Source organism: Protopterus annectens, chromosome 10.part0 (genome assembly GCF_019279795.1).
Source record: "Protopterus annectens isolate FY-2018-M chromosome 10.part0, PAN1.0, whole genome shotgun sequence".
In the NCBI taxonomy this organism is placed as follows: Eukaryota; Metazoa; Chordata; order Ceratodontiformes; family Protopteridae; genus Protopterus; species Protopterus annectens.
This window is the reverse complement of record NC_056744.1, coordinates 1,273,481,759-1,273,491,758: the sequence shown is the minus strand read 5'-3', so window position 1 is coordinate 1,273,491,758 and position 10,000 is coordinate 1,273,481,759. Positions and strand designations below refer to the sequence as shown.

At 38.9% G+C, this 10,000-nt stretch overlaps 1 protein-coding gene across 1 annotated transcript in view; it reads right to left on the bottom strand.

Moving 5' to 3' along the window:
* Positions 1 to 10,000, bottom strand: part of LOC122814267 (oxysterol-binding protein-related protein 8-like) — a 716,151-nt gene that overhangs the window by 266,138 nt on the left and 440,013 nt on the right. The window contains exon 13 of the mRNA XM_044086861.1: positions 8,832 to 8,908. Coding sequence (XP_043942796.1) covers positions 8,832 to 8,908 — 77 coding nt within the window. The remainder of the gene's footprint in view (positions 1 to 8,831; positions 8,909 to 10,000) is intronic.

Sequence of the window (10,000 nt, the reverse complement as noted above, 5' to 3'; positions counted from 1 at the left end):
TGGAGTGTTTAAAAACGTTTTTATTTTAATGCACTGAAGAAGGGTTGATATACCCGAAAACTTTGCTCATGATTAAATATTGTTGCTTTGCATTTCTCTCATCCTAGTTTTTTCTTGTTTTCAAGTTTAACAAAAAACATTTATGCACATTTCATGTTAACAGTATTAAGCATACTTACAACCCAAAAATAAACATTTATTTTTAAGCTTTTCTATTGCTCAATTCTATTTATTTATTTATTTGACATTTGTTTACCAGGAAAATCTGATTGGGTCAAAAGTACCCATTTTCAGTGGAGGCCCATGGAGAAAAGCTCTACAGTTATATAAAGTAATTACAAGTTGAACAACATATAAAAGAGATTATTACAATGAGGAAAACAGATTGTACATTAATATGTTAACATTACACAAGACATAACATTTTGTAAAATATTACTTATAAAAAAAAAAACATCAAGAGATTTGTTAACAGGAATCTTTTAGAAACTGTATCTGTAAAATTTGTTATGAATTACAAATTATCTGTAAGAGAAAGTTGCATTACAAAAAGGAAACAAAAGTGCCAGGGGTAAGGCAATAGACTTCTTATAAAAATGGTTAAGTCAGGTGTATATTTTACAGTTAACTGAAAGGTTTTAGGATTACAGAGAAGAGCAAAAGGAGGGAAACTTAGGGATTACTGAAATAATGTAACATAGGTTGCACTGTAACTAAAACTTGAGTTGAAAGACAGAGAAGCCAATAGTTAAGCTGACAGGAAAAAAGAAATTGGGTGTATAAACATATGTGCAAAACTTAGTTTAGATGAAATTAAGTTAGACTGGAGGAGGTCTACTCAAACTCCTTCTAACCTCCCTGTAATTCTTTCCAGCATTATGCCTATAAAGGACATAAACGCAAATACACTTCCTATGTTAGAAACTGTGAGCCATAGCAATAAAAAGCCCCAAATGACAATGAAACCAAATCAGGGCTGGTGAGAGGGCCATTCTAAGAAGAACTGGCTTAACTGTAACAGGGAAACATTTATACCCATGAAAGGCAACCTCAAAACCACAATATTCGATTCTAGAAGCACTAAGCCCAATTACATTACAGAAATAAGCAATGGTAGATGCCAAAAAAAAAAAGATACTTTTAATGATCAGTGAACAAGAGACTCTGCAAAGATGCTCCTTTGTTAGCAATCCTTTGATCAGAAGCCATGCATCACCAGAATAATAAAGAAATTATCTGCTCACATGACTCTAAAAATAAGTAAATAGCAAATGTCAAGAAAAAAGAGACAAGACAAACTAAATTTTCAAGCACTAACCTTGAAAAAAATTAAACAGTCAGACGTGACCAGGAAAAGAGATGAAGTGGAAACATCAAAACTAGTGAAAAATAATAAAATTCACCTGAAACTCTGAAATTTAAAAACTATATCCTCATTAATAACCACAAATTAATCTTACTTGCAGCAAAGGAGACTTGGAGAGGGATCCTGTTGTGCAAAGAAGTAACATTAATGGGGAGGAGTTTTATAACCAGTGAAAGTTTTATGTGCTGAACTGACCAAGTCTTGCCAGTCTCAGATTCTATGGGTACAAGATGATAGACAGGTTTTATACCATGTTGTGCTTCAATATCATCATAGCCTTTCCCGTCCTTCTATAGCAGCAAAAGTATCCTCAGTTTCTGTGTAAACAAAGTCAGTGGTTAATAAAAGCATTCAGCATTCCTCTCTTAATGTAGTGAGAAAATGGCTGAGTTCTAAATGCCTCGTTATAGTGTACTAAATGCTCTATCTGCTTGTGTTATTGAGTCATTTGATATAGTATCCACTCTATCTGTACCTATCATCATTTCTCTAGTGTCTGTAGCTGATAAAAACTACAAGGTGTCTCATACCATTTTAAAAACTGACTTTAATATTGGGTCATATTGGTAAAAAAACTTAAAGTTCTAACTGCTAGAGGATTTTACCATATTTCTGATTGCATTCACCAATCTGAATTCATGGTGTTAAAGAAACAACTGTAGCTGTCATTTTCGGATATTGTACAAAAGAAAAATTATATTATCTTGTTTGTGGGTAATATTTCTAAAAACAGCCTTAGGCACCTCTATTTTTAGGAGTAGGGAATGGAAGACAAGAGAAGTAAACCAGTAGCAGATGTAACACCTGGATGGATTCCAAAACAGAAGGAATTATCTAATTTGTTTGTCACATGGTTTAATTAATCTGTAATATCTTCTTAGGAGAGGAAATATTCTTGGTCTCTCCACCATAAAGAGTATTAAGCTAATTGTTTTCCCTAATGTAACATCTATGCGTTGGAAGACCAAAGGAAAAACATTGGAGTCGAAGAAAGCTTTAGAGCTTTCTTGCTTCTAGAACACAGGTTAGAGTCCTGAAAATTAAAAAAATAAAACATATAAACATATATAAAAATATATACAAGGAGTATATATGTCCACACTGTGTCAAAAACAGATAGGGCACTAGAAGGGGAATGGTTGGAGGGGACAGCTACTCCAACAATGTTCAGTTAGAACATCTACTGTTATGGTAAGTTCCCTGTACACAACTGTACTACTCTTGTAATAGTAACCTAAGCTATTTAGGTAGACTATCATACTTTAGAAGAATAGGGAGAACGCAGATATTTATGAATCCAGACTCCCTTAGAAAATGGTCCTAAAAAGTTAAAGGATTCCAGTCTATAGTGCTTTGTAAAAGTATAAACAGATGACTAGATTGCTGCTTGTAGAAAACTTCTACAGACAACCCCTTTCCAAAAAGCCACAGAAGAAGTCAAGGCCCTGGCAAAGTAGGTTATAACCCGGTCTGGAAATGACTTGTTATGGTACAAATAGCAGAAGTAGTAGCATGGGACAACCATTATAAATTGTCTTCTTTGACACTTGTCTTTTATTTTACCTTCACATGAAACCATAGATAATTGGCCTTCCTGAAGGATATGTTCAAATAGTACCTAAGCTGCTGGTGGACAAATTAAGTAAAATTATTTCTCCCTTGTTGTTAGGATCTGGAAATAACATACGCAGAATAATAGAGCGGATAAAGGTAAACTTTGAAAGCACTATCACTGAGGCATAAAAGAAGCATTTGTTCTTAAGAAACCCTTTGCCTATAAAAACATGAGGTAAAATGTGAAACACTGCCTACTGTAATGTGGAACAAACAGGTAACATGTGGAGCACTGCCTCCTGTAATGTGGAACAAACAAACAGGTAAAATGTGGAGCACTGCCTCCTGTAATGTGGAACAAACAAACAGGTAAAATGTGCAGCACTGCCTCCTGTAATGTGGAACAAACAAACAGGTAAAATATGAAGCACTGCCTCCTGTAATGTGGAACAAACAGGTAAAATGCGGAACACTGCCTCCTGTAATGTGGAACAAACAAACAGGTAAAATATGGAGCACTGCCTCCTGTAATGTGGAACAAACAAACAGGTAAAATATGGAGCACTGCCTCCTGTAATGTGGATAAACAAACAGGTAAAATGTGGAGCACTGCCTCCTGTAATGTGGAACAAACACACAGTTAAAATGTGGAGCACTGCCTCCTGTAATGTGGAACAAACAAACAGGTAAAATATGGAGCACTGCCTCCTGTAATGTGGATAAGCAAACAGGTAAAATATGGAGCACTGCCTCCTGTAATGGGAACAAACAGGTAAAATGTAGAGCACTGCCTCCTGTAATGTGGAACAAACAAACAGGTAAAATGTGGAGCACTGCCTCCTGTAATGTGGAACAAAAAAAAAGGTAAAATGTGGAGCACTGCCTCCTGTAATGTGGAGCAAACAGGTAAAATGTGGAACACTGCCTCCTGTAATGTGGAGCAAACAGGTAAAATGTGGAGCACTGCCTCCTGTAATGTGGAATAAATGAACAGGTAAAATGTGGAGCACTGCCTCCTGTAATGTGGAACAAACAAACAGGTAAAATGTGGAGCACTGCCTCCTGTAATGTGGAACAAACAAACAGGTAAAATGTGGAGCACTGCCTCCTGTAATGTGGAACAAACAGGTAAAATGTGGAGCACTGCCTCCTGTAATGTGGAACAAACAGGTAAAATGTGGAGCACTGCCTCCTGTAATGTGGAGCAAACAGGTAAAATGTGGAGCACTGCCTCCTGTAATGTGGAACAAACAAACAGGTAAAATGTGGAGCACGGCCTCCTGTAATGTGGAACAAACAAACAGGTAAAATGTGGAGCACTGCCTCCTGTAATGTGGAACAAACAGGTAAAATGTGGAACACTGCCTCCTGTAATGTGGAACAAACGGGTAAAATGTGGAGCACTGCCTCCTGCAATGTGGAACAAATGAACAGGTAAAATGTGGAGCACTGCCTCCTGTAATGTGGAACAAACAAACAGGTAAAATGTGGAGCACTGCCTCCTGTAATGTGGAACAAACAGGTAAAATGTGGAGCACTGCCTCCTGTCATGTGGAACAAATGAACAGGTAAAATGTGGAACACTGCCTCCTGTAATGTGGAACAAATGAACAGGTAAAATGTGGAGCACTGCCTCCTGTAATGTGGAACAAAGAAACAGGTAAAATGTGGAGCACATCTGAGGGAGGTTCTCTATTATACCTGAATGGGGGATTATGTCAAAAGCCTTGGCTAAATCAAGGTAGGCGCTATGTACTTTTTTGCCCTTATCCAAGGCTTTGATCACATTCCCAAAGAAATCCACCAGGTTTAATAAGCAGATTCTGCCCTTGACGAAGTCAAACTGGGTCATGTCAAGAGTTTGAAGGTTGTCTATGTCCTTGTTGATAAGGCATATGATGATTCTTTCCATGGCCTTTGAGATAAGGTAGGTTAGGCTTATGGGTCAATAGCTCCCAGGGTCAGTTGATGGACCCCCTTTGTGCAAGGGGATTACTGTTGCTGTTCTCCACTCTGCTGGGACACAGCCAGTTCTCAGGCTATGGTTAAAGAGACTGCTGAGTGGTTCTGCTAGGTCTTGTTTTAGATTGTTTAGTAAGCAGCCTGGGATGTTATCTGGTCCCATAGAGGCTGTGTTTTTGGCCTTGGAGAGTGCTTGTATGACCTGTTCTTTTGGAGATACTCGGTAGAGGACTGGTGTTGGGAATGCTTTGGGGTATGACAGGTGGGGATGGGGGTGTGAAGTTATTGCCAAATTTGTCAGCTAGAAGGTTGGCAATTTCCTCAGGTTCAGTGTGAGTGGTACCATCCACTACAAGTTCAGCACACAGGTAGGCATTCTCTCTTAGGTTTTCGATGTAGCTAAGGAATGCCTTATGATTACCTTTAGCTACGGATGCTAATTCAGACTCATAGCTAGCCTTAGAAGACTTAATAAGATACCTGATTTTCTTGTTGAAGCTGTGGAAGGTATTCTTCCTCTGTTGAGTTAGTTCCCTCCTGTTTTTAGATATCAGTTTCTTTCTTTAGTTATATAACTTATTTACACTTACAGTCCACCAGGGTGGCTTGTTTTTTTCCTGGAAGACCTGGTTTTATTCCTGTTACATACAGCCAAATCAATGCATTTCTTTAAGTGGATATATAGGGCAATTGTGTATTCCACTGCGTTGGAGTCATTGTTGTCTATGTTGGCAGGGACTTGAAACTTTTTATATCATTGCTTAATAGGCAATAGTTTCTTTGAAGAAATTTTTCAGTTTTTTTTTACTATTGGGGGTGTTAGATTTAATCTTTACTTCAAACAAGACAGATTTATGGTCTGACCTTACCAGGGAGGGCAACACATAGGGAGATAGTGCAGTGATCCCCCACGTTGGTGAGCACTAGGTCCAGGACATTTGAGCCCGTTGTGGGGGTGCGGACCTACTGTTCTAGGGCATTTGAATAAAATAGTTCAGGAACCTTGTAGCGATCATGCTTGTGCACATGTAAGTCAACCAGCTGATGGAAGGATAGTTGGAATCTCCCATGACCAAGGTGTTTGGCTGCATGCAGAGTGACTCTAGTAAGTCCAGGGAGGTGGTGTGCTTCTCCTGGTTCCTGGTGTTGGACCTGTAGCTAGCGATGATGTGAAGGGTGAAGGGTATTTTTCCTATAGTTAACTGTACCTGGAGTAGCTCTGGAGAGTTGTACTGTTTCACCAGTCTTGAGGTTTATTTAGATTTAATGAAGATGGATGCACCTCCACCTTTGTTTTTTTCATGCTCGTTTTGGGGTCTGAAAGTGAGAAAGGCATTGTAGCCTTGTATGGCTGGGGTGCTGTCATCAGCCTTGAACCAAGTCTCTGTGACTGCACAATTGTCAGAAAATTCCAAGGTGAAGAGTGCAGGTTTAGGTTTAGCCATCAAACACAAAAAGCATCAAATGGCACATCTCATCAAACATGGTGTTCATCGAGTCATTTGAGTAAAATCACATTATGGCAGGGATCAGGAAATTTGCCCTTTCCCCCACTGTAGTGTGACCCCCACATGAGGAGTTTCAATGAATGGCATCTTCGATGTAATGCCATTTCATGATTTTTCCATTCAATGGTTGAACATAGATGTGAGGAATGCTACCAAGGAGTGCAGTTTACTGCTTAAGCTTGTAGCATTAAGCTGCATTTTGTCTTTACTGGACTTTTTACATTGAAAGTTTTGTTGCTAAGACATTGCCTAAAAAAGGCACTATGGGAGAAGCAAGCATCTTTGCCAGTATCCAAAAGCCTTGAGGAGACAGGGGAAGGCCATCTCTGGCAAAGCAGTGTGGACTGTCGACTATGTCTTGGCAGGCAGACAAATACTGGATCCCCCTGGAGTGACACCAGACGCTAAGCCAATTATTGAAATAAATTATTTTTTGTCTCTATTGTGGCATCATCCTTGGTGAAAGCAGAATGCTGCTTAGGGCTAAGGATATACCTGCCTGGGACACATAATCTAAGACTTTGGTCATGTCTCTCTTCATACAGTACAGAGAGGTACGTCTCAAGTCATTCATACCAATATGTCCTATGACAGAATCATAACAGTAATTGTGGCTGAGTAACTTGAGCATGTGTGTGATTTGATGGATCCTGGCACCTGACAGGCAGCTGACCATGACCTTCTCCTTGTTCAACCCGGTGAGGGGGACATCTGTGTTTCTCACTATTGAGTCACCTATAACCAGAACATTTGGTTTTGAGCTGTTGTGCCTTAGGGGCTTAATTCTTGAGACACTGATATGTGTGGTGATGGATTCTGTTTGTGTGCCAGTATGTGTATGTTGTTTGCGCTTAAAGGGAGGTCTCCGGTCTTTTGTTAGGCTCTTAGTGAGTACCTCTGCGTATGTGAGTTTATGTTTCTTGAACCTCTCTTGTGTGAGAGGGAAAGTATCTGGGCTGACAACCTGTCGTATGTCATGTTTGCTGTTATGTGAGAGGACTGATTCTAATTTCATGGTATAGGTACATCTGTGACATACTATATTTATTTGCTCTAGGAGCAAGTGGTTGTCAGCATACACGAGGCAATTGCTACATTGCATCAAGATGCCCATATCAATCATGGTGGTTGAAGAAATGGTGGGAAACTGTCCTTCCATTATAGCAGGTATATATTGTAGTGAGTATTGGGGATGGATCAGGATTTGCATGTGAGACTAATAAGGGGTGAAGACTTGTCAATTCCTCAGAATGAGCAACTGAGTTGCTTGCTGGGTAGTAATGCACAACTGCATTGTGCACAGAGAGGCAGTGGAGCTAAGGAGATTTCTCTAGCAGATATCAAGGGAAAAGTGTTATTTCTAGGCATTTGTATCTATACACAGCAGCACTAAGCCTTGTTGCATGGTGCACAGCTATGCGCAAACGCAGTGCTTAAACACGAGTGAAGTTAAACAGTTTTAACACAAACTAGACAATGGGGATCCTGGGCTAATCACCTCTGCCACAATGGTGCAGGAGGGCCTTCCTACTGTAGGATGGCTAGTTTTAGTGCTCAGTTTATACCAAACAGTCTAGATTCAGAAGATCTGAATCTAGCCTATGCTATGAAATACAGAAGTACTAGGGTTTCAAAGTCCAGAAAAATGGTCAAAGCAGCAACGGCAGCAAAAAATTAAACAGTAGTTAAGCAAAATACAGTTCAGAAAAGTACAATACAAGCTTAAAATATTCTTATTTTTGTTGATCACAGTGGATGCCTTGGATTTAGTTTAGATTCTCTCCTGGTATCTGGCTAAGTTGCCAAACTTGGAGCAGCTTAACAGTTCCTTTTAACGGATAAGGTGTTAATGCAGTTATTTTTGTATTTCCTGCAGTCTATGTAGTATCATTTTACTTTATAAAAGAAATACTTTATTCTAGGGACTCAGTCTCTCAGACCTCAGCTGTTAATGGACCTGGGGTTGAAAAGGAAATTTTCTACTACAACTAAGTTACTGATGGAAGAATATCAGGAGAGACCGAAATATTGTTGTGACTACCAAATCTAAAAGCTGAAGACAAAGCAAATATATAAAATCCATGAGAAAGTATAGCAGAAGTAGTTTTTCAAGCAGCAGAACCAAGATCCATGTAATTATGGGCAAGATGGAAAGCTGTACAAAAAGAAGCACAGACGATCCTATAATTTATAATACAAATTCATAAAAGTCCATAAAGAAGAATGACCAGTGTGGTTGCTACAACTACCTCATTCTGTGTTTACTTGAATAAGTCATGTCAATATGACAAGTTTTTCTGTCAGTCTAATGAGACAAATATGATTTCTTACATTTAAAACATTTTTACAATAACATATCTAACCTGTTTATTTCTCCCACTACACATATTTTGCATGAACAAAAGATAACTGCCTGATACAGTACATTACATTTTACATACCCAGTGACCCTCCACTGTAGATAAGACTTCATTTCTCATTTTGAGTTTCCCTGATACTTGATTGTAACTATCAAAGACTGCCTGTGAAAAGAAGAAAAAAAAATCAAAAAGATTAATATGACTAGAACTCCTGTGAAATAAATTTGCGAAAAATGTTGACAAATAAATTAAGCCAATATGTGCCTAGTATATATATATATATATATATATATATATATATATATATATATATATATATATATATATATATATATATAATTTCACTTCATAATCTCGAAATGCTGGAATACCGAATTTCAGCATTCCGAGACCATGAGCCGAACCATTCATAATACCGATTCCCACAATCACGAAACACACAGTCACAAACACACACAATTCCATCCACAGCACACAAACCAAACAACCCTACACTACATATAAGCAGCGGGGCAAGCCCCCCTGCTCTCCCCATGTGGGGGGGCTCTGCCCCCCCCACAGCCCCCCTACTTATATATACCAACTCCAAGATCGCACATAACATAAAAAAAATAAAAAACACCACGGCATTCTCCACTGGCTCGCACACAAATACACATCACACATACACAAACACCAACAAATCCAACACTCACACTCATACTTACACCTCCCTACTCTTACCCACACATACAATATACAAAAACACACACAAACACTCACAAACACTCACTCTCCTGTAATTTCAAGCACCATAACACTACAAGCAAGGGACCGGAAATGCATAAGTGCAAATTCGAGATATTCGAATTCGCTCTTATGCATTTTCGGCATTCTGAATTTTCGGCTTCATGATCTCGGAATGCTGAAATTCGGTATTTCAGCATTTCAAGATTATGAAGTGAAACTATATATATAGATCTACTTCAGATGTTCGACATTCCAAAACCCCAACTTTCATACGGCCGAGTCCATATGATTGACATTTTGAAATATCGAAGATCTCCTACATAAATTAAAACACACAAAAACACTTGACTAACTGCGTTTAGTAGGGGGCAAGCCCCCCTGCACCCCCCCACACCCCCCAATACTTAAATATTCCTACTCCGAGATCACACTACAGTGCAGAAAAGGGAAATCTTCCGGTTCCGCACTGTACAGGGATCTCCGCTATACATGTTCGACATTTCAAAATGTTGATCATATGT